This window comes from Coenobita brevimanus, chromosome 111 (genome assembly GCF_032717465.1).
Source record: "Coenobita brevimanus isolate Jiangsu-jjx chromosome 111, ASM3271746v2, whole genome shotgun sequence".
NCBI classification, from domain to species: Eukaryota; Metazoa; Arthropoda; class Malacostraca; order Decapoda; family Coenobitidae; genus Coenobita; species Coenobita brevimanus.
The window spans coordinates 31928439-31953870 of NC_137064.1; the positions used below are offsets into that span (position 1 = coordinate 31928439).

Here is a 25432-nt window from a genome sequence, read left to right on the forward strand (position 1 = left end):
CAGGCACTATTCCACACATCAGCATATTTCATATGATTAAGTCCCTCTTGCAACACTTTTGGAGTAGAGAGCTTTTGCTTCCACTGCCTAGTTGACAAGGTAATCAATCCACTGTTATCTCTCCTCCATGCATGCTTAATATTTTCAATAAATAGAAATCAAATTTTATTTTTCTGGCTTGGCAGTATTGTACTAGCCATAATGTAACCTTCTGCAAAAATTCATTTGCAGCTTAGTATTTTTGTGTTGAGAGTTTTGTTAAATATAAGACAGGTACAGTACAATTGAAAACATTATTTTGTATCCCTCGGTGGACAAAAATCATAGGCCTGTAATGTTTATCACCTTTCACTGTGTTCCCTGTGATCCCACTGTGAAGTCACCCTCACTCTCGCCTTGTTTTGGATTATGTTTGACCTTCAGAGTAAATGGGTAGTTCAGCAGCCCATGACTTTGCCTTCTGGCAGTGTTACTGGTACTACAATATTTTTAAATATAGTATGGTACTGAATTATACTGAAAACTAATTACTGTGACAATGGTATCATATTCAAACAGGACTTCATTGGTCTCGACATGGACTCTCGGAGCAACAAGAAGCGTTGTAGTGGTCGACTGAGGAAACAACTGGCTGACCTTACCCTGCAGGCAGGACTACCCACCGAGGCCATTGTGCACTACAGTCATGCAGCTGATACTCTTCGCAATTGTAATGATTGGCTGTGGCTTGCAGGTAATGTTTATTTTCTTCCTGACAGACTCTTGGTATTTTCATGACCTGGATTTATGATGACTGGCAACAGAGTTGTATATTTTCATACAGTTAGATAATAACATGATATTTTAGTCCTGTATTGTTATCAGTATTCCCCAAAGGGGTATGGGGACCCATGGCTAGGACTCTGTATCCCTGAATCCATATACAGTACGGTATTAATATTGATAACTATGCTTTTTATTTATTTATTTTTATTTTTTTGAAAGTAATACTTTACCATATTCCTTTAGCTTGCTTTGAGGGCTTGTGTGCTGCATCAGTGGTTCTGTTGTATCCCAACCTACGGCGCAGCTGTGGCCTTCAGCGATATGCCAGCCTTGGAGTTGGAGGCACAGCAGGCAGTGTAGGCAATGCAGGAGGCCGGGGACGCAATGGCTCTGTCAACACCAATTCCCTCCCAACTGGCTTGGAACCTGCAGTAGCAAGACAAACAAGCAAGCACTGCCTCTCACCAGATGATATAGTGGACAAGTACAGAGAATCCATTGTGCACTACAGCAAGGTTAGCATCACACTTAATTCTCTTTACCCTTTGGGTGCAGGACTAGTACACAAACAGTAAAAAGAAAAACTTGCAAAAATGTATGGAGGCTTATTGTAATTTGAAGCAAAAACTCAAGTGTATGTATATATATATATATACAGTGCTGCCTCCTGTAACGTGGGTTATGTTGACTGGCCACAAGCCGCAGTATATTTTTCCGCATCATACGTCCCATATGTTTCCATTATAAAAGACTAACCTAGACTGGATATTTTCCATAGTTGCCCTTTTCACCTGAGATCCCACCCAAACCCTCCAAAAAACACCTTACTGACATTCACTCTGGTACTCATATACAGGAAGTTATAAAAAATGCATAATAAAGGTTTCTAGATATTGCAGTAACCCCCTAAATTAGCAAGCGTTACATCCCAAACCTGCTGTCTAATTCTTGACATTCACTAATTATTAACTCCTTCCTGAAAGTGACATTTACCACTATAATTGTGTAGCCTATGAACCATTGATACTGTGATGCAATACCAATAAAACATTTCTTGTTAAATCTGTTTCCCTGTTGTTTTTAGCTGTTTGGCTGTGACAACTCTTGATTGATTTGTCAGCAGAAGAGACTGTCCTAAGTGTTTAACTAAGCCTAACTTAACCTAGTTTAACTATACCTAATGATTTAGCCAGACCTAACCTAACCTACAGTTGGGAAATTGGGAAATAAATCCATCTTTGAGTATGTATAGTAAGTTTCTTCCATTGCACCAGAAACAAACAATCATTGGCTTGGCTTAACGGCTTAACCTTTCTATGGCCATGGGTTCAATTTTTTGCCTGCACCCCTGGTGGGCCCTGTAACAATTTTTTAAGAGTTCTAACATCAATTTATTTTTTATAAAGATGTGAAGAGAACTGTCTGGCACACCTAGCAGTGTGTTTTTTAGCTTCCCAAACCCATCTTGTGATTCGTTATTATTCACAGAAGAATCATAAAATTGCGTTGCATGTGCCATAACAGTCAGATTAAAAGATAACCTCATATTGAAGAGAATAATGTTAGTGTAGAGAATGAGATAAATTACTGTCTTTTGATATAACATCTTATTAATGCAGCTACCTCCAGTGTTAAATACAGTGGGGTCACCATATTTGTGTCATGCATTTATAGTCATTTAATTCACGGCACATTTTCAGAGCCCATCAAAACATTGCCATGTTCAAGAATAATTCCTATAAATTGTTCACAGAAAATAAGGTGAAAAATCCATAACTCAACCACTACTCAACAAGCCTCTTTACCCCAGTTGCCTCATAGACTCTCCTGAGCCTATTTTGAGGGTGGTGAGAGATGTGGAAGTGTATAATAGGTGCTTGAGAAGCTGGTGTATGGAAGTTGAAGCAAAAAATGACAAAAGATTGAAATGCACGGATGAAGTTAGTATGTATGCAACTTTTTTTTTTTTTTTTTTTTTTTTTTTTTTTTTCCCACAGGCATTTGTGAAATGTTAACCAAAAAAAATAAAATAAAATAAAATTGATTGGTATGTGGGGTGGAGCCATGATATTTGAAGAGTTGTATGATGAATAAATTGATTTATTACCCATTCTATATAGATATAGAACTTTTGTTCTTTCCATCCTTCAATATATGGATCCTACCAATTTTGTTTATTAATGGGAGTAGGATTATGATGTTAGTATTGATGGTGCTGGTAATTACTAACCGTGTACGTATAGTGATCTTGTTAAAAGGTGGAAGGTGGAGGCAGGGATGTAACTAGTACTGGATTCCGTATACAGTATAAAGGGAGTATTGATAAGAGAATTATTCTGATGTTCATGTAGTTTGTGATTGTACTCCATGAATCACACAGAGTACAAAGGGTAAACATATTATTTACATGAAGCAGTAGAAGCACCCAACTAAGTCAGTTTTGTTCTTCCTGGTAGTCTGTTATAGTTTTCTGATTATTACCAGAATGGTATATAAACGTTTCTTGTTGAATCTGTTTCCCTGCTGTTTTTAGCCATTCCACTGTGACAACTAATTTGATTTGTCGAAGGAATGGCGGAAGGGACTCCCAACCCAAGTGTTTAACCAAACCTGACCAAACCTAGCTTAACTGTACCTAATGATTTAACCTAACGTGACCTGGGAAATTGGGAAATTTTTCAGGAGGGAAGGGTAATTCTACACCCTGAAAGTAGTCAGAAAAATAAAGAAAACTAACTGGAGGAATATGAATTGAATTGATGAGGTCTTTCTGCTGTTTAAAGTAAAGCATACAATAATCATAGGAAGTTAAAGTGGCATAAATGAATTTTCTTGCAGTACCGCAATGCAGGTGTGGTGGAGACAGAAGCTAGCATCAAGGCAGTACATGTGCTAATTGAACAGAAACGCTACCTGATGGCTGCTGAGTTTCTTTCCAATGTGGTGTTCATCAACCTCCAGCTGTCAGATGAAGAAAAGGTATAGCATTACATTTTCTTGTATCATATCCTGTACAGTATTGTATAAACATTCACAGGCTGCAAGAACTTACTTTAAGCCAAATAAAATTGTCAGGTTGTAGTCAAAATATGATGCAAGAGTTGGCCAGCCATAAGAGGGTGATTGGTGACATTGTTAACACAGTCAGCATCGTAGGACTCACTGTCAGCTGAATAAAACCAAGTGGCATTGGCAGGAATCAAACTCTAGTGTTATCCCAGCCATGAGAAGTTTAATGCATTTTGATTTACTAATTCATATACAGGTATACAGACATTTTAACCATTCATCATTATTTCAGCAGATAAAGAGGCCAGGGAGGACTGTTTCACATTTATAGGAAAATGTTCAAAATTTAATTAAAGATTCCAGGATTCTGGGGGCTTGAATGATGAGTGAATGGAAGCATTGCCCATTGGATTGGGCAGATATGGGCTGTCTGGACATTGCTACTCCTCACCCTGTCCTTGGGTGGGAAAGGAGGTCTGGATGATGATGATGATGATGATTAATTAAAGATCTGTACTAATACAGGTAGTCTTCATTGTAAGGCAAGGATGTTTTCCAGAATATCACAATTTTTTTTTTTTTTTTTTTAATACAACTGGTACTGTAAATTTTATAGAAATGGTAAATTAGTTTTATAGCAAGCACTAGAAATTTTAATGGGCAGTATGTACGAAATTTTCAAAGACTTAACTGACAAAAAGAACAGATTTTTTAAAAAGGACAATATTTAATGAGGAATTACAGTACCATACTGTGCTGATACCATGGAACAGAATCAGCACATTCCAAATTCGAAAAGAAAGATTGAGTGTAGTGTATGTACTGGAGGTAGTTTAGGCTCAAGCAGTGCTCTAATGAGACTGCCTTGAAGCTGTGGCCAGTAGGAGGAAAGAGTAGAGGTGAGGGAAAAGTTTGGTCTTTTGAGAGGGGGTGCAGTTACCAGTGATGAGGTAACCGAATTGACTGCAGACTGTCATAGTATCATGGTGAATCACCGACTGGGTTATAATTTTCTTCACATCTCATAATTCTGACTTCTCATTTGTCCACTCAGATTTCTGATTTCTCGCCTCTCCACCTTGCTGAGAGTAATCCAGTCTTACTTGATGCTTTCAGATCACCCGATTCAATGCCCTAGCAGATCTGTACCACCAGATAGGGTTTCATCGGAAAGCCTCATTCTTCCGACGGGTGGCAGCTATGAGATGCGTTGCACCTAAAGAGCAGCAGTTGGATTGGGGGCAGTGTTACCGTCTTCTTCTCCAGACCTTAGAAGGCTATAAGATATGCCTTGATCCTCTCCAGTTTAGAAAGGGTGTGTACCTTTTGTAGAGTAAAATGAATAGTTTTCCCCTTCAGCCCAATGTCATACTTCTTAATATTATTTGTGTTGCTTTCATAGACTTTTATTCAACTTCATAGAGCATTTTAAAAGTTGTGGAGTTAGATATATCGTTAACCTCATCACCTCTAGAGGCTCTTCCTGGAATTGAATAAAATCATCTGGAAATAGCAAAAATGGGCTTTTAAAAAGTGAAAATTTCTCTGTTCTTTCTCTAACTCTGTCTATAAGTATCCTACCATACACTTTTCCTATTATACTAAGAAGACAAATGCCCCTATGATTACCACACACTTCTTTTTCCCCTTTTCCTTTGTACAAGGGAATAATTATACCTGACTTCCAATCCTCCGGGACTCTACCTTCCTCCCAGGCCAATCTGCACATCTTCCACATCCATTCTACTACTATCTCTCCCCCATGCTTTAGCATTTCACCAAACACTCCATCAATTCCTGGGGCTTTCCCCGATTTAACTTTCTTCATTGCTTCCACAACTTCTATCCTACTGTGTAGATCAGATATGCATTCTTAGATCTTTAGTGGAAAAGTTTCTAGAGAAGGGAAAGAAGTTGTATGCGGCTTTCATGGATTTGGAGAAAGCATATGACAGGGTGGATAGACAAGGATTGTGGAAAGTGTTAAGAATATATGGAGTAGATGGGAAGTTGCTGAATGCTGTGAAGAGTATGTACGATGGTGCGAAGGCTGCAGTGCGTGTGGATGGTGAACTAAGTGAATTTTTCTCTTTGAAAATTGGTTTGAAACAGGGATGTGTCATGTCACCATGGTTGTTCAATCTGTACATGGATGGGGTAATAAAAGAGGTACAAGGTAGGGTAGTGGATGTTGGAGTGGTCCTGGTGAGAGAGGATAGTGTTTGGAAACTCCCTGTACTGTTGTTTGCGGATGATACTGTGTTGTTGAGTGAAGACGAAGGGGAGCTGCAAGGCTTGGTGGATGAGTTTGAGGGAGTGTGTAAGAAACGGAATCTAAAGGTGAATGTAGGGAAGAGTAAAGTGATGGTCTTTGAGAGAAGTGAAGTTAGTGAATGTACAGCGAGGTTGGATGGTGAGGAATTGGAAAATGTGAGTACGTTTAAGTACTTGGGTAGTGTGATGAGTAAGGTTGGAGGTTTGGAGGGTGAAGTGCATGAAAGGGTACAGCAGGGAAGAAAGGTTGCTGGTTCTTTGAAAGCAGTGATAAGAAACAGGGAAGTGAGCATGGAAATGAAAAAGTTACTACATGACAGTATTGTGATACCAACTCTAACGTACGGAAGTGAAGCTTGGACATTGTTGGAAGGACACAAGTCAAGAGTGAGAGCAGTGGAAATGAGTTATTTAAGAGGAGCCTGTGGAGTCACGTGGAGAGACAGGCTGACGAATGAGGATATAAAGGAGCGTTGTGGTGTGGATATGGATGTGATAGGAAGCGTTATGAGGAACACACTGAGGTGGTTTGGCCATGTGGAGAGGATGGACGGTGAAAGACTGACAGAGAGAGTGTATGTGAGTGAGGTGGAGGGGGGAAGAGGGAGGGGGAGGCCGAGGATGAGATGGAGGGATGGGGTGGAGAGGTATATGAGAGAGGGGGGTGTGAGTTGGGAGCAGGGGAGTGAAATGGCGGGGGACAGGGCGACTTGGAGGCGATTTGTTTGTGGCCACCCCAAACGGGATTGAGGCGTCTGGCAATAGATAGATAGATAGAAAAAGTGAAAAAGAAAGGATTAAAGCCTAGGTAGCATAATGATACAAGAACCCAGTCAAAAAGACAGTGCATTAACACACCACAGTTTAAATCCAGTAAGTGGATTCACCTCAACCCCTCCAACACCCCAGAATCTTTAGGGCCCAGAGAGGATACGGTAATACTGGAAGAAGTAGTCCATACAAGGAGGGTAGGAAGGTTGCAAGTGGATGGAAAAAAGGCAGAATATGAGAGAGAAGTTGAGGAGCAATTGGGTAAATGTGATTTGAAGCAGATAGGGGAGGTAGAAGGTGTTTTGCAAGATATTCACAGGAGAAATCTGTGCAGCAGCATGTGAGGTGGTGTGTGGAGTGAAGAGAAGACGAAAGGCAATGCAAGGAACATCATGGTGGAATGAAGAGGTGAAACAAGCTGTGGCACAAAAGAAGAAAGCATATAGTGAGTTGATGGGAAGCTGGGGCATGGAGGAAGTTGAGGGACAGAAGAGAAAGTTATATGTAGAGGGGAAAAGAGAGGTAAAAAGACAAGTAAGAGAGAGTAAGAAGAGAGTGGATGTATAATTTGGAAAAAATTTAAGTGTAAATTGGAGGGAGTGTTAGAAAATGTTCTGGGAAGAGGTAAAGAGAGTAAGACAGGGTGATAAAGAAGTTGGTAGGAGAGTGAAAGATAAAAATGGTAGATTGCTAGTGGAGAAGGGAGAAAAAGTGAGCAGATGGAGAAAACACTTTCGAGAACTGTTAAACATAGAGAATGGAAGTGATGTCAGGATAAGTGGCTGGGGAATGGCTGGGAGGAAGAGGAAGGTGAGAGGAGAGGAAGAAATCAGTTGGATGAAAGTAGTGGAAGCAATGAAGAAAGTCAGAATAGGGAAAGCCCCAGGAATTGATGAAGTGTGTGGTGAAATATTGAAGCATGGGGGAGAGATAGTAGTAGAATGGGTCAGATGTACAGACTGCCTTAGAAGATAGAGTCCCAGAAGATTGGAAGTCAAGTATAATTATTCCCGTGTACAAAGGAAAGGGAAAAAAAGGAGTGTATGATAATCATAGGGGCATTTTTCTTCTTAGTGTAATAGGAAAAGTGTATGGTAGGATACTTATTGACAGAGTTAGGGAAGTAACAGAGGAATTAGTTGGTGAATAACAGGAGGTTTTAGGAAGGGAAGAGGTTGCATGGTTCAGATATTCATTCTTATGTTTTTTTGTAGGAAAGTTAATAGAGAAGGAAAGAAGTTATATTTGACCTTCATGGATTTGGAGAAAACACAAGACAGAGTGGATAGGCAAGGAATGTGGAAAATATTGGCAATACATGGAATAAACAGGAAGTTTCTGAATGCCATGGAGAGTATGTATGAGGGTGCTAAGGCAGCAGTGCATGTGGATAATGAATTGAGTGAATGTTGGATTGAAACAGGGATGTGTCATGTCTCCATGGTTGTTCAGTCTGTATTTGGATGGGGTTATAAAAGAGATACAAGGTAGGGCAGTGGATGTTGGAGTGGCTTTAATAAGGGAGGGCAGTGTTTGGAAACTCCCTGTACTGTTGTTTGCAGGTGTTACTGTATTGTTATGTGAAGATGAAGAGGACCTGCAAGGCTTGGTGAATGAGTTTGGAAGTGTGTGTAAGAAACGGAATCTAAAGGTGAATGTTGGGAAGAGCAAAGTTGTGGTCATCGAGAGAAATGAAGTTTCTGGATGTACAGTGATGTTGGATAATGAGGAAGTGGAAAATGTAAGTGCATTTAAGTACTTGAGTAGTGTGATTAGTAAGGATGGAAGTTTGGAGGGTGAAGTACTTGAAAGGGTACAACAAGGAAGAAAGGTTGCTAGTTCTTTAAAAGCAGTGATAAGTAACATGGAAGTGAATGTGGAAGTAAAAAAGTCGCTGTGTGTCAGTATGGTGATACCAGCTCTAATGTTTGGAAGTGAAGCTTGGACCTTGTTGGAAGGACACAAATTTAAGAGTGAGAGCAGTGGAAATGAGTTATTTGAGAGGAGCATGCAGAGTTACATGGAGAGACAGACTGACAAATGAGGAAGCAAAGTTGCATTGTCGTATGGATGTGGATGTGATAGAAAGCACTAGGAGAAATATATTGAGGTGGTTTGGCCATGTGGAGAGGATGGAAGTGAGAAACTAATGAGGAGAGTGTATGTGAGTGAGGTGGAGGAGGGGAGAAGGAGGATGAGGCCAAGGATGAGATGGAGGAGAGGTATATGAGAAGAGTGTGCGAGCTAGGAACAGGGCAATGAAGTGGTGAGGGACTGGACAACATGGAATCGCTTTGTTTTTCGGCACCTTTTTCAGGATGAAGGCGTCTGGCAATAGATAAGTAGATTTACTGTGTTATAGTTACAGCTGTTTGGAAAAAGTGCTGGTAGTTGACCTTAAAAATAGTATTAATTTTGTATCTGAATTATGGAATTTTTATTTTATTAACCCTTAAAGTACTAAGCTCATGGATCGATATTTTTGCGCAATTTCTTAAAAGGACGAGCAACACCAATCGTGCAGCAGCCACAAAAAACTGGTGGCAGCTGGCTCCACCCCGGCTGTGACGTAGATGGCTTCTAACTAATCAAAACTAGGTGTTGGACACACTGGAAGGGGGACCCAGGCCTGTAACCAGGCAGTGGGGGATGTACCCCCCACCTCCCTCTCGCTACGTCCCTCTACCCCACTACCTTGTTACTACCTTACCTCCCACCGTTCTTACTACCACCACCACCCCTCCCACCCCCTCCCATGTGGATCCCACCCATGTCCCTCCACAGTCATATGGGGGGAGGGCATTTTCCCCCTATCCTGCCTCCTTGTCCCTGTACTCCACTGGGGCCCTTCCTTTGTGTCTTATGGTGGTCTCCTCCTATCCCTCCATTCCCATACACCCCCCCCTCTGGCCTTACCACCTCCCACCACCCCCACCCTATCCCCTAGCACCTCCCCGGCCTCGATTATTTTGCCTATTTTTTATGCTATTATGGCGCATGTTTTTGAATTATTACCTGTAATTTATTCGTGTCTTTGCATACAGGTATGCACACCACAGTTATTTTAGTTGTCTTTATTCAAAACCCACTTGAAAAAGACATTTTATTTTATCCCGGCGCATGCCAGCTTGTTGGAGCCTTCAAAATTGAAACGAAACAAAACAAAAACTAGCTAGATTTGACAGCTCGGAGGGGAGGGGAGGGGGGAGGGGAGGGGAGGAGAGAGGAGGGAAGGGAAGGGAAGGGAAGGGAAGGGAAGGGAAGGGAAGGGAAGGGACTAGAGGTATGGGGAGGGGAGATAAGGGGAGGATAATTTTTACTCTTTATCATATTTTTTATTGGGGGGTTCATGACCATTTTCCCTAGCTAGATTTGACAGCTCGGCGGGGAGGGGAGGGGAAAGGGGAGGGGAGGTTAGGCGAGGGGAGAGGAGGGGAGGGAAGGGGAGGGGAGGGAGGGGATTGGAGGTATGGGGAGAGGAGAGGAGGGGAGGATAATTTTTACTATTTATTATATTTATTTGGGGGGTTTGTCACCATTTTATTTTTTTCTAAACACATTGCAATGGTTTATAACATCTGTACACACCAAAAAATATTGATTTTGGTGATTTTTGTACATATTTTTGCGAAGAAAACAGGTGCGAGCTATGTATTTTCTTGCTCGCTGGGGCCTTGACGGGTAACTATTGTAAAATTTGACGGGCCATAGCTCGGTAACTATTGGGTCTAGGAGGGTGAGTTTGCATTTTCAGGTGTGTAAATTGAAGCTCTAGAAGTCGGGCATAAAACTTTTAACCTTTGAGAAAGTCGAAAAATAGGCCTGTTTTTGCGACCTGGGGGGCAGTTGAGGCTGGAGAATTGCGGACCCTAGGGGTTAAGTAAACCATTTGATTTTGTGTACAAGTATTTATTTGATATTTAGCCGTAATACTAAAGCTGAGTAGTACCATTTGGATGTCATCAGAATGAAGAATAAAATGTCTTCAGCTCTTCACATACGAGAAGTTAAAGCTTTTTTTACAAGCTCAGTGAGGTTAATAGATAAATCCTTCACTTCATGCACTAGCATGCTAGGTATGCCCATAAGGAATGCTGAGCTCAAGCTTCCATCCCAAAGGTAGTTTTATGACCTAAATAAAAGGAAAATAGTTACTGGGTATGCAGCAACCTTTTATATTGGTCCATTTTTTTTATCTAACATACATAGCATTGTGGCAACGATGGTTTTCATTTTATTGCAGATGGTAGCCAAGGTTGGCCTTCGCTACAGATACAGATCCTGCAAGAGCTGGTGGGGACATCACGCAGGATGGGACAGAATGCTTTGTGTACACGTCACCAGGCTTTTCTGGGTAATTTCTGTGAAATAGTTTATGGAACTGACTTTTGATACATCATGTATATTGAAACAACTAAAAGATTATCATAGGGAAAACAAGTTTGATCTTGAGAAATAACAGTGGAGTTTTATCGATAATTCTTTACATTGGGACCTTGCTCGCTGCCTAGTTTCCAAAAGTTATCAATAAAGGTATCAGAAGACTAGTGATATTAGTGTTAAAGGATAGGGAAATATGTGATGTATTGATTTGTTTTAGTGAGTGCCATGCTTGACCACCTAAGTGAGAGTGAGAAGCAGGAGATGGCCACCATGTTGGAGTCACTGAGTGCCCGCTGTGGCAGTGGTCCAGCGCCCCTTGTTGTACAGGAGACAGGGATCATTATTCCTCCTGTAAACTTTCTCAACATACCTGTTTGCAGGTACACCTTTTTTTCTTGTTCTGTAACTTCTAACTTTTTTATTTTTCCCATTGACTATTTAGCCAAGAAAGAGTTCTCATATTCATATAGTTTGTATCATTTACAAAGGCTCCAATTTCTTGCACGTATCGACCTTGGTCACCTACCATAATGGCAGCTCTTCACTCAGTGCAGTCTCTTGCAACCTCCCTGTTTGTTTGCCAGAGATTGAGCTGTGTGGAGAGCTGCCATTAGGTGCTCAAGGTCGATGCGTGCAAGCGTGTTGGAGCCTTTATAACCAATATGATTGATATGAATACAAGAACTCTTTCTTTAGCTAAATATTTAATCAGTGCTGTGTGTGTTCTTTTAGTCTGAATCTCCTGCATAAGCCAAATAAAGTCATCTGGAAAATGCAAAAATAATAAAATAAAGATGTCATTGGACTGAAGGGAGTAATGCTGAATATTATAACATAATATTGTGGGACCCAGGTAGATTTCTTAACTTGAATTGATATCAAGCAATAATATGCTGTAGATTAATTTTGCATCAGTGTTATGGTCTTCTTTTGTATTCTAGAAAAGTGCGTGTAGTTGCCCCGATATCTGGCAGGAGAGCAGAAAAGAAAGCATCCCAGACTTCAGAGGAAGATTCTGGTCCTTTCATCTTTTCCCCGTTCACATCCCTTAGTAGTAATAATGACCGCAAAAATCAAGGCAAAGTGGGTACGTATCACAGCTGGTATGTATACATGTATTATCATCAGCAATACTTTACTTGCTCCCAGGTACGTTTGTATTGGATTACCATGTCAGAAAAATCTCAGGCAGTTTAGCCATACATTCTTCTCATACAATTTCCTGTATCCTTTTACTTTAAGCATGGTTGAGAAGAAGGATGAGTACAGTGAATGAGTGTATGAAACCGCGAGGTAGCAAAGTTGAAGAAGCTAAGAAATTAAAAAGAGATTTAAATGCCTCGATGAACTACGTTTAAGTACAGAAATGCATATAAGAAATATTATTTCTCCATTTTTGACTTGGCTGTTGGTGGTATTACTTTCCACCACGGGTATGTTACGTACATCTTTGAAGAAAAAGACGGAAGAATGTGTATAGATAGTTTTCCTTGTGAGGTGGAGCCATATTTTCGAAGATGTGAATGATTGTGTAAACCATTCCACTGGATATTCTGTGCGATAGCTTTCCTTCATTTCTGCTTTCTCTCTGGATCCTATCACACCATACCTTTTAGGTGGGAATCAGGGTAAGCATGATGGGGATGATAATGATGTAATGATTGCTACTGCATGATTTACATGGTTAAGCACATTAGTTTGGGGATAGGCTCAACATTTATATATCCATCTATCCATCCATTATCTAATCCTGTGTTGCCCCAAGAGGAGTGTAGGAGCCTGGGGCTAGGCAAGTTAGTCCTGACATTTAAGATGAGAGTGACCAGCCTCACCCATTCCTGAGTGGCATTATGTGAGCAACAAACCCCAACCATCCCTTGGATCTAAACCTGCACTGGCTCAAGCCGATCGGAGCACCTTACTTGACCACTAAACCACCAGGCGCCATAATTTGGTTATATGGTTACCACGCAGTGTAGTAAATACTTTCGTTGTGTACAGGAAAGCATTTGGCTTGTCACTTAGTGTAGAGTCATTCATAGACAGAAGGAAGAGGAAACAAAGAAGGAAGGAAAGACAGAAGAGGAAGGAAGGAAAGAAGGAAGAGAGGAAAGGGCAGTCACCCGAGAGCAGCACTACATTGAGTGGATGGTGAGTGCCCCCACCTGCCACTAAACATAGACATTTATATATAGATAGATAGACAGATAGATCTTTTCTTACATGTCAAATGCTTAGTATTTAACCAGGCAGTTGAGGAGCTAGATGGGAATTAGTGTATTATTCATGTCATTTTTTACAGATTTTGATTGGGTGGAGGGAGATGTATGTGAAGTTTGCCTTGATCTTGAGAATCCTATGCCTTTTGAACTCAAAGTGACCAACATGGTAAGTACATTTCATTTTATTTTTATTGTGTTCCAAAAATAAGAGGGAAGAGTGATCGTTCAGTGATGTACAGTACTGTATTCCATGTTGTTTGACCTCAGGAAAAAACATGCCACAGAGTAATCCTGTATGTCCAAAAGTCTAAAATTTAAGGCATTACAGCCTGTGAATGATTAGCCAAGTAATGTGTGTTGGTAATACAATAAAAAGTTGGTTATCCCAGAGTTTTTTTATTTTTGATATGTGTATAACTTTTTTTTTTTTCTTCACCAGTGACATTAAAGCACAAGCTCATTCCGGACTGAACTTCTCCACATTATTCAGATATTGATTAGCAAATGGTCTGTACTCTCAGATGTTAATAATGGAAGGTGTGCAGTTTGAGGCATGGACGTCAACAATGGTACTCCGAGCAGAGAGTGAGTTACAGACAATTCGTGTACGAGGTCGACCTCAGAGCCCCGGGGAGCTCCAGGTGGTGGGGTACTCTTCGACTGTCATGGGTGTTACCAGCAACTGTCGCTTCAAATTTATGCCACACCTCAGAACGCCACAGTACACTGTCAGCGTTGTACCTGCTCTTCCTTTAATACAGGTCAGTTGAATGTGCCACTGTTTTCATCACACTTTACTTAACATAAAGTACACCTGTATTTATTGTAATTATTGTATGACCATGATGGGAAAAAGAGCACCATACATTCTTAATATTCTGAGCAACATAGCAGGCCATGCCATATTTGTGTAATTTTCTTTGAATTGAAATTTAAACCAAGCTCTAAAGTACTCATTGCCTATGTATTTTTAACTGAAATAGTGATAGATATTTCAAAGGATAGTTATACTACTATAAAGAAGTTGGTACTATATAATCTTCATCATTAGCATCATTCTGACCCTACTTTCCACTAAAAGATGAGTTTGCTGAGAAGCATAAAGAAATAGGAATTCTGTAGGATATGCTGCTTCTAAGTCTCCTATGCCAGTGAATGCAACTTAGGAGTCATGTGATGTAAACAAGCCTTGTTACAATTTGCCATGATTTCTACAGTGTTCTTTCAACCACGATGATATTCTGTTTGTTTTTACCTAATTTTGTGACTATAACCTTGTTAAAGGGAATAAGTGGGTAATACTAGTGTGTCCTTCAGTAGCAGTATATTTATTGCAAAGCTAATGTAACTGCATTACTGTTTCGGTAATCAGATTTGTTTGATACTGTGAATGTTGAGAATTTAGTTGACCAAATAAACAATTTTCTTGATCACGTAACTTAATCCATGAAGGGCAAGGTACGTAACGTAGCTGAATAGACTGTTGTTGTGGTAGCAAAAATAAAATCCTATACCCCTTTTACTCTCACTTGGCCTGAAGTTACCATATCCCGTTTGATTACTGAATTGAAACAAGTTATTAAAACTAGAGAATGATGCTAGTCAGAGAGAAGTGCTATAGAAGGGATGCAGAGATACAGTATTGTCTTATTTTGCCAGTGAGGTACAGTATGTGATTAAGGTGCATAAGGATGAAGGTCTGGTCCAGATTAAGGTAAAAGGATTATAGTGCCCTAGCTATGAAGGTCAGGGTTGCCTGGGGTTGTATTCTAAGTGGGTATAGAGATTTCTTAACGCCTTCTCTTTAGTTAGTTGTTTTGCACTTTACACCTCAGTATCCATTCGTATGTTATTGATGCAAAGTACTGTTTGTCAAAATATAAGTGACTAACATGCAAGAGGTATATAATCATTAATAAGGAGGTTCTACAAAGACTTCTGTCTCCCAGAATATGGCCTTCACCTGCACGGAATAATCTAGTATTAGTTTGAAATGGATCTTTTTCTTCATCATCATCATCATCATCCGGACCTCCTTTCCCACCCTAGGGCAGGGTGAGGAGTAGCAACGTCCAGACAATTAAAGTTTGCCCAGTTCAATGGGTCATGTTTCCATTCTTTCATCATTCAAGCCCACAGAATCCTGGCTCCATCAGATGGGGGGGGGGGGGGAATCTGGAGCTTCACATATACCTACCTATCAGATAGAGTCAGTCCGAACTTTGTCACGTTAAAAGGGGTGCCAAATCCCTGGTTATGTGCTTCTCCGCACAAAATTCATCCAGCCAGCTCAGTCTCCTGTCAGTCCCTTAGTCTCACCAACTTCCATATCTCTCTTCCACACACATTCATCCACCATATCTCTCCACTTCTTCTTAGCCTACTTTGCCTCCTCCGTCCTTCAAATTTGCTCAGTTATACCTTTTTCACCACCCTGTTGTCATCCATTCCCTCCACATGACCAAACCATCTCAGTACAGTCACTTTGATTCTTTTCTCCACAGACTTCCTCACTCCGTATCTTTCACGAATTACATTATTCCGTATCCAATCCACACTCTGTACTCCACATACGTTCCTCAGCAGTCACATCTCCACTGCTGTTACTTTTGACTATTCATTTTCATGCCACACCATTGTCTCACATCCATATGTTAAAGTTGGCACTAACACTCCTTCACATAAGCATTGTGCAGCTGCAACACTCAAGCCTCTGTTTTTTATCAAGGCTTTCATAGCACCAGCTACTTTCCATCCTTATGTCACTCTACTTTCCCCTTCATTTGCACATTTTCCTCTCTTTTCTGTCACTGTACCAAGGTATTTAACTCTCTCACCAATTCTAGTCTCTCTCCATTTACTATAACGTCTCACTGGGAGTCACTTTCTCTCTCAGCAACCATCACTTTACTCTTTTCTACATTTACTCTCATGGCACGACACTCACAGACATCTACCAAACTTTGCACTAGTCTACCAAGCTCTTGTCTGGTATTTGCAAGTAGCACTGCATCATCAGCATACAACAAATTTGAGTATTCCATCCATCACCATTCATTACCAATGCCATCCCTCTGTCATCACCCCATCCATATGTATATTGAACAACCGTGGGGACATCGCACAACCTTGTCCCACATCCTCATTGATCGTAAACCAATCACTCAGATGCCCATTTATCCTGACACATGCCTCGCTACCATCATAAAATCTTGTGACAGCACCAAACAGCTTACCATGTACACTGTACATGCACAAAACCTTCCACAGTCCCTCTTTGTCTACTTTGTCATATGCTTTTTCCAGATCTATTATAACGTAATTTTGTATGACAGATCCTAACTGGTGAGAGTAGCAGTGGTGGTGGAGGAGGTGAAAGGATAGTTGGCGAAGAGTGTGGAGGACTGCATCTGGCCATGTCTGCAGGGGAGACACGTGAGGTCTCTGTTGTCCTCCACAATGTTTCCTCACAGCCAGTAGAAGAAGTGGACATTTCATTGAACTCCAAGTTGGACAAGGAACTACTCAACCAGGTGTGGAAAGTATTGTCTTTCAGTATTGCATTTCTAAATTACTGAAAAGCCATTGTGCAATTGTACGGTTTTTGAGATCAGGGTATTAATCACCTGTGAGTGACCTGCTTCATCAGTTCTGCCAGGCCAGTGTTGTAAAATCATTAGATGGTTTTGAAAATATCATCAAAGGAAAGTCCTCATTTAGAAAAATGAAGCTCAAAAATAATGTTCCATATTAAAGGCTGAATCATTATTATGGGAATAATCCTTTGATTGCAGTTTTCTCAAAAACTATATGGTTTTGATATTAACTTTCCTGACTTTATATTACACTGAACAGGTAGTGATTATAGAGTTGGTGCACATTATTAGGCCATCATGTCTGTTTTCACATGTCTTGAGACTTGTTATATAATTATCATTAGTAATCATGGTGCCTGGTATAATGCACTGGATTTTCAAGTTCTCCATAGGTAATAATTTGTATTACAGGTGTTTCAGTACAGCCGTGAAAACATTGAGGCCCAATTACCCATCCCACCTGGTGGTCGAGCCTCGCTTACACTGTATGTTTATGCTGCATCTGACTTCCTTTGTCCTGGGCGTGCTGATGAATCACTAGACACAACTAGCCTGCTGTCTGGTAGTGAACCACCTTCACTAGTGTCTGGTGGTCCTTCCTCCTTGCCATCAAGACAGTCGGGTGGCACATCCAGCACCCGTGGCACCCGTGCACGTCGTACTGACTCATCAGCCTCGTTGCTATCCTCTCGTTCTGGCTCCAGTGCACGGTCAGGCTCTTCTACGTCCACCCAGGCACCCTCCAGTCTAAGAACACGTACCACTGTCAACACTCCAGGTATTGCTGTGATCTGGTTTTATATTGTTTGCAATCATACATGTAATGTATGATAGAAGAGAGGTAGGCTGGACACAGAAAATATTTGTACAAATAAGACATGAGAGCAAGATGCATGTAAAGAAACTAGTGAAGAGGAAAATGAAGGAGGTAAATGATGATCTTGGAAGAAAAATGAATGGGAACTACTCTGAAAATAGGAAGTTATTCTGGAAAGAGGTGCGGAATTGTAGAAGTGAAAGCGGCAAGAAATGTGATAATGTGAAGGATGTAGGTGGTACATTATTAACCCATGCGGATGAAGTAAGGACCAGATGGAGAGAATATTTTGAAAGCCTGATGAATGGAAATAGAGAGAGCAGAGAAGCTGTAAACATGATTAGTTAGGGGGGTATGCAGAGAAGGAATGCAGTGCCAGGAGACATGATTCTCGCACAGGTGAAGAGTTTTGTGAAGCGGCTGAAAAATGGGAAAGCAGCTGGGGTTGATGAGGCGTATGCAGAAATGATTAAGTGTAGTGGAGAGAGTGGAATGAAGTGCTTGTTTGAGCTATGTAAGAAGGCATGGATGAGTGAAACTACCTGCAGAGTGGAAAAAGGCTGTAATTGTACCCCTGTACAGAAATAAAGGTGAGGGAAGTGAGTGCAAGAATTATCGTGGCATAAGTTTATCGAGTGTGGTAGGGAAGGTATATGGAAACATTATTATAGAGAAAGTAAGAGAGATATCAGAAGTCCTAGTGAGTGATGAACAGGGTGGCTTTAGGAGTGGCAGAGGATGTGTGGGTCAGATATTTGCAGTGAGACATAGCAGAGAAGGCTTATGAGAAGGACCATAAGGTGTTTATGGCATTAATGGATTAGGGAAAAGCATACAACAAAGTGGACAGAGAAGGATTGTGGAAAGTTTTGCGCATGTACAGTGTAGTTAGTAAGCTGCTAGGTGCCGTCAAGAGTTTTTATGATAGTAGTGAAGCATGTGTAAGGGTTAATGGGCATCTAAATGAATGGTTCACAGTCGGAGTGGGCGTGTGACAAGGTTGTGTGATGTCCCCATGGTTGTTCACTATATATACGGATGGGGTGATGAGAGAAATAAAAACACGAGAAATGGAGAGAGGGATGGCATTGGTAATGAATGGTGATGGATGAAATATCTTAAATTTGTTGTATACTGATGATGCAGTACTGCTTGCAAGTACCGGACAAGAACTTGGTAGGCTAGTGCAGAGTTTGGTAGATGTCTGTGAGTGTTGTGCCTTGAGAGTAAATGCAGAAAAGAGTAAAGTGATGGTTATTGAGAGTGAAGGTGACTCCCAGTGCAATGTTACAGTGAATGGAGAGAGACCGGAATTGGTGAGAGAGTTCAAATACCTTGGTAAAGTGATAGAAAAGAGAGGAAAATGTGCAAAAGAAGTTGAAAGTAGAGTGACACAAGGAAGAAAAGTAGTAGCTGGTGCAATGAAGGCCTTGATAAGAAACAGAGGCTTTCGTGTTGCAGCTGCGCAATGCTTACGTGAGGGAGTGTTAGTGCCAACGTTAACAAATGGATGTGATACTATGGTGTGGCATGAAAATGAAGTCAAGAGTAAGAGCAGTGGAGATGGGGCTGCTGAGGAATGTATGTGGAGTACAGAGGGTGGATAGGATACGAAATAATGTGATTCGTGAAAGATGCGGAGTGAGGAAGTCGGTGGACACGAGAATCGAAGAGAGTGTACTGAGATGGTATGATCTTGTGGAGAGAATGGATAATAATAGAGTGGTGAAAAAGATATATCTGAGTGAATTTGAACGAGGGAGGAAGCAGGGTAGGCCAAGAAGAAGGTGGAGAGATATGGTGGATGAGTGTGTGAGGAAGAGAGGTTTGGAAGTCGGCTAGGCTAGGGAACTGACAAGAGATTGAGGTGCCTGGATGAATGTTGTGAGGAGAAGTGCATGATCAGGGATTTAGCACCCCTTTTTAACGTGGCAGCATCCGGATTGACTCAATCGGATACATGTACGAGGTGTGTTCAAAAAGTATCCGACCTTAATTTTTCGTGCGTAAACAAATGAAGCTAGGGAGGTGTGGTTTGGTGCACATATGTAGGCGATCCTAATGCGCATGTGTGAATTTTTTCCCACCAGCAGAAGCTGTCATTCGACGGCAGACCGCCGATGAGTGAGGAAGTGTGAGCGCCGTCGGATTTTCTTTTTTGACAAAATGACGGAAAAACTTGAACAACGCTACTGCATCAAATTTTGTGTAAAGCTTGGGGATTCCCAAGTGGAAACAATCCGCAAGATTCAACAGGTCTTCGGGGACGAAGCAGTGGGCAACACACAGATAAAGGAGTGGTACAACCGCTTCAAAGATGGCCGCACATCAGTGGAGAGTGAAGCACGTTCTGGTAGGCCCTCAACATTCCGAAATGAAATCGTCATTGACCAATTGAGGACCCTGGTGATGCAGGATCGTCGAATCACAATCAGAGTCCTTGCAGACGAGGTGGGCGTCAGCATTGGATCCGTTCATTCCATTATGAAGGAGGATTTGGGCTTCAGGAGAATCTCAGCAAAGTTCGTACCAAAGCTGCTAACGATTGAGCAGAACTCCGTTTGGAGATCGCACAGGACATGCTGGAGACTGTGAACAGCGATCCCAACTTCCTCAGCACAGTGATCACTGGCGATGATTCCTGGGTTTATGGGTACGACCCAGAAACCAAGTTGCAGTCATCACAATGGAAGCATCCAACATCCCCGAGGCCAAAAAAGCAAGGCAGGTCTGCAGCAATGTCAAAGTCATGCTGACCGTCTTCTTCGACTCCAGTGGCGTGGTTCATCACGAGTACGCACCACACGGCATAAGCATCACCAAGGAGTATTACCAAGAGGTTCTGCATCGCCTTCGTGACGCTGTGCTACGCAAACGGCCAGACCTGTGGGGAGCGGGGAATTGGCAGCTCCATCACGATAACTCACCCGCCCATTCTTCACATTTGATACAGAGTTTCCTGGCTAAACACAACACACCTGTGCTTCGTCAGGCTCCCTACTCTCCCGACATGGCTCCATGTGACTTCTGGCTTTTCCCCAAGCTGAAAATGCCCCTCAAAGGGACCAGATTTCAGTCCAGAGAAGAAATCATGCGGAATGCGACAGACCTGCTGTGTGCCATCCCAAAAGAGGCGTTCCAGCGCTGTTTCCGACAGTGGCAGAACCGTTGGGAGAAGTGTGTGGCAGCCCAAAGGGACTACTTTGAAGGAGATTAGTGTAAGTTTATTGTGTCTGGATACGAGTATTTTTTATGAACAAAGGTCGGATACATTTTGAACACACCTCGTATGTGACACTACAGAACGTGGTGAATGTTTTTGGCGTATCCAATAGAGCCTGGATTCTGTGGGCTTGATTGATGAGTGAATGGAAGTGTGGCCCATTGGATTGGGCAAATTTGTGCCATCTGGACATTGCTACTCCTCACCCTGCCCTAGGGTGGGAAAGGAGATCCAGATGATGATGATGATGATGAGACGTGGACACCAGACTTGATGTAAAATTTGGTTGTCCAAGATACACCAGATTATTATTTAATCCGTTAACTGCTCTATACAGCCTGGGCTATTCTGAGTACGACTGCTCAATACAGCCCTGGCTGTGCCGGTGCATTTCGAATATGGCGCCACAGTGACCAAGGCCGACGCATGCAAGCATGTTGGAGCCTTCAAAACCGAAACCATACAATCCAATAGGATATCAGACACTTCGATGTTCTTCCATGGCTTTACCAAGGTAAATATTGAGCTAATATTTCATTACTATATACTTTGGCATGTATTCTCTCAATTCCTAAGACAAAATTTGGCCTTTGGGAAATTTCAATTTTACCCCTATGTCTGAGCACCACAGACACCTAAAAAAAATCCATCATGAGCAGCTAATGGGTTAAAAAATAAATAAATAAAAAGGTATAGGTAAAAAAAATATTCATTGCTTTTCCTCTACATTAGTTCAAGCAAGAACAGAGTATAAGATAAATACAATACAGCATCAGCCAGATTATTCTATGAAATATTACCATCACCTATCATAGCCCATTTTCCCACAAATAATTGGGGTAGGTAGGATCCAGACATGGGATTAGGAAAGGATAAATTTAGCAAAACTGTAAGTAGAGTGTCTCGTGAATTGGGTCGCACATCCACTTTTTTTTTTTTTTTTTTTTTTTTTTTTTTTTTTTTAAAGACCACAGTTGCATTTGGGATAGAATCATTCTGTTCCATAGTATGTAAAAAATTAGTACCAAAATAAACTAAGCTTTATCCTTTTTATCTCCATACAGTACATAGCATTGTTCACCCATATCTACCTTTGTCATTTCTTTTGCTTCCTCATTTCCGTATACAGTATTGCCTTCATGATCATTCATTTCCCATATTCAACTGTCCTTCTGCTTTTGAAAAATTTGAAAAAGTGTATGGAATTGCTGATAAATATCTCACAGTAATTTACCCTGAAGAGATGGATGTCCACATATGCAGTCTAAGAATACTATAGTCTGACAGATCGAAACGTAGGGTTTTGGTGGAGTCACCCCCTCCCTGCACTGTTGCCACGTTTCCGAGCTGACCTCTCCATCAGCGATGACCTTGACACTGTTTCCCTCTTGTGATCTCCGTTTTTCTAATACCCCCTATACCCCTGCCACCAACACCCCCTATACCCCTACCCCCAACAACACCCCCATCAACAACACCCGCTATACCTCCACCACCAACACCTCCTATAAATATAGACCCCCACCATCAACACCTGTATAATAATTAGCCGTTGATAATTGCTATACTTTTATTGAGAGCATACATTCTACCCTATTGCTCAAACTCCCTAATCTTACAATCCCATCTGTCTTAATCCTTCCCACTGCCTTCGTTCCTAAATCCCTTAATTGATCTATTTTTAACCTAAGTGTCCCCACACCTTTTAAACCATTTACCTCTCTGTCACTATTCTCCACCATATGTATCAACTTGTATTATATTGTGTATAGAACTTTCATACTGTATGCTGTACTACTGTATAATGTATAAGAATACCCACTGTTTAGTGGAAATGAAGTTTTATTATTATTATTATTATTTCTCTCTCTCTCTCTCTCTCTCTCTCTCTCGCTAGATTTTGTTATGTGTCATCCATGGTTTTTTACTTCCATTTTTATGTATGGATTATAATTTTGACTTTATTTCCGCACCACCCTTGAGGTAAAAGTCACGGCGCGTTTTTTTTATAGAGGTTTCCCCAATAGGCCTAAATCCTGTAGGGGGTTGGTGACCTCCCACAGCGTACACACAAACACGTGTCGCGTGAGTGCTGCCACCCCAGAGCTGTTTGATATATTTATTTTAATTATGAAAGGATCGCCTCTTCCCACTTTTATCCCTTCAAATTTTCTTGCAATTATACTTGCTAAATTAATTAGCAATGTTAGAAGTGTTGGGGAAGTAAATAATAATTAGAATATTTTTAGAGCAACACTGCCAAATTTTTATGCCACGTTTCTCTATTATCGAATAATATAGTATGCAGAATAGTTTTATTCTTCCTTGATACATGTCAGCACTTTCATTACAGTTATATTAGTATGAGTTATGTTTATGTATCATTCCTACTACACAAACCACAGGCGTTATACATCGTAGGGTTAGGAAACATGGCAATAGTGTAGGGAGGGGGTGACTCCACCCAAACCCTATGTTACGAGGAGGAACACTATAGTGGCGAAGAGACAGTTGTCCGCATATGCAGTCCCGCCATTTTTCAAAGTAGCTCAGGCATTGAGGCAGCATCTCATGCTTTGTGGAGGAGTAGGATGACACAGACAAACCCTCCCCAGTATGTATTGCGGTAACAATGATGCAACAGTGATGTGGATCAGCATTAGAAAAATTATATTTTTATATATACCTACCTTGAAACATTAGTCTTCATAAGTGCCTCTGTGTAATGAATACATTGCAGAAACAATGACGTGACAGTGACATGATTTGTGTTAACATCATCATTATTATTATACTGTGGAGTGTCCAGTTTATTGGAAAATAGTGTTTTAAAATGGTTTTGAAAATATATTTCATTGCAAGTTTGGTACGAGTATTGCAGTGCCAATATAGTGTCATATAACTATTGCAGCGATCTCCCAGTGAATATTTATAGTATGTGCAATATTGACTAGTAATTATAATGTGAAGATCAGAGTGTGGGACGCTCCGGGTAGCAGTTGTGGGTGTGAAAAAGCATGATTTTAGTACACCTCCTTCTAAAACCACTGCCTGTCCAGTGAAAGTTCGCATAGTCTGCAATGCCATGTCATGGAAGACCAGGTAAGTGCTCTCCAGTGGTACCTCATTTTTTACTCTAGCATTACTCATTATGTCTTTACAAAGGTTTAAAAGTTTGTTTACATTTGGCCGATTATTCCCGTCCTCAGCATCTATCACAAGATGCAGACACCCGTCTTTAGGGGGTTAAGTATATGGCAAAGAAAAAGTAAATAAATATGTGGATGAGTTGCATATAGGGTGGAATAAAGAATTTCAGATGCTTTAGTGATGAGTAAGCATGTGTGTCATACTTCTTTGGGAACTGTTGATAGTTCCCTCATTTTACATACAGGAAAAATTCAATTATTCAGCATCTTCGGCACTGGGCTGTTGCCGAGTAATTGAATTTGCCGAATAATCGAAAAATCTACCAATTCAGTACTGTATGTATTGGTGAACCTGTCGTCAATACTAATATTATTACCAAAGTGTTTGGAGAGAGTACTGTATACTGTATGATATTGTACAGTACTGTACCGTAATCAGTACAATACTGTACCTAAATCTGAAAAATATAGAAATTAGTGAACATATACAAGTGTAATGACACAGTAGGCCCACAAGTCACAGATAATGCTTACTGGACTGCCGAGATGATATGGAATATTACCTACCCACTCAGTACTTACATATATTGGTGAGCACTGTCATCGCTATTTATATTATTACGGGGATGCCACTCAGGGATGAGTGAGGCTGGTCACTCTCATCTTAAATGTCAGGACCAACTGCCTAGCTCCGGGCTCCTATGCTCCTCATGGGGCAATGTAGGATTGGATGATGGATGGATGAATGTACCTCGATATATGATACCCCTAGATGCGATACCCCGACATAACAATGGGGGTAGAAATACCACCATACCTCGCCTAATCATGGCCAAACCCCAGTTTAACAATGGGTTTTTATTTTTTTACTTATTTTGATTATATTTTTTACTAAAATTGTGTGTTTAGGTTGATTTTAAAACTGTTTTTAGACATAGATTAATGTGTTTTAGCCATAGGTGGGATGAACATTGTCATTTTGGGGTACATTTTACTAGGCTTGATGTTTTTCTGACATATTTGACAACTTTCAGATTTTATTTGTTGGTTTTAGTGAGTTATTTAGAGGTGTTAGGCTTAGGTTAGCTTCATTTACAGCTGTTAAGCCATTTAGATTGACTTTAAACTTGTTTTTGGACTCATTTAGGTGGGTTTAAGACTTGGTTGAGGGGGAAACCCAAGGTCAAAAATACATTCCTTTAATTTACATGTTAAATCTACCC

General features: G+C 40.9%; 1 protein-coding gene across 1 annotated transcript in view; it reads left to right on the plus strand.

Moving 5' to 3' along the window:
• Window positions 1-25432, plus strand: part of brun (trafficking protein particle complex subunit brun) — a 165314-nt gene that overhangs the window by 122966 nt on the left and 16916 nt on the right. The window contains exons 5-15 of the mRNA XM_080286340.1: window positions 559-733; window positions 1009-1280; window positions 3604-3744; window positions 4891-5089; window positions 11063-11173; window positions 11420-11582; window positions 12144-12289; window positions 13505-13590; window positions 13946-14185; window positions 16760-16957; window positions 17432-17798. Coding sequence (XP_080142466.1) covers window positions 559-733; window positions 1009-1280; window positions 3604-3744; window positions 4891-5089; window positions 11063-11173; window positions 11420-11582; window positions 12144-12289; window positions 13505-13590; window positions 13946-14185; window positions 16760-16957; window positions 17432-17798 — 2098 coding nt within the window. The remainder of the gene's footprint in view (window positions 1-558; window positions 734-1008; window positions 1281-3603; window positions 3745-4890; window positions 5090-11062; window positions 11174-11419; window positions 11583-12143; window positions 12290-13504; window positions 13591-13945; window positions 14186-16759; window positions 16958-17431; window positions 17799-25432) is intronic.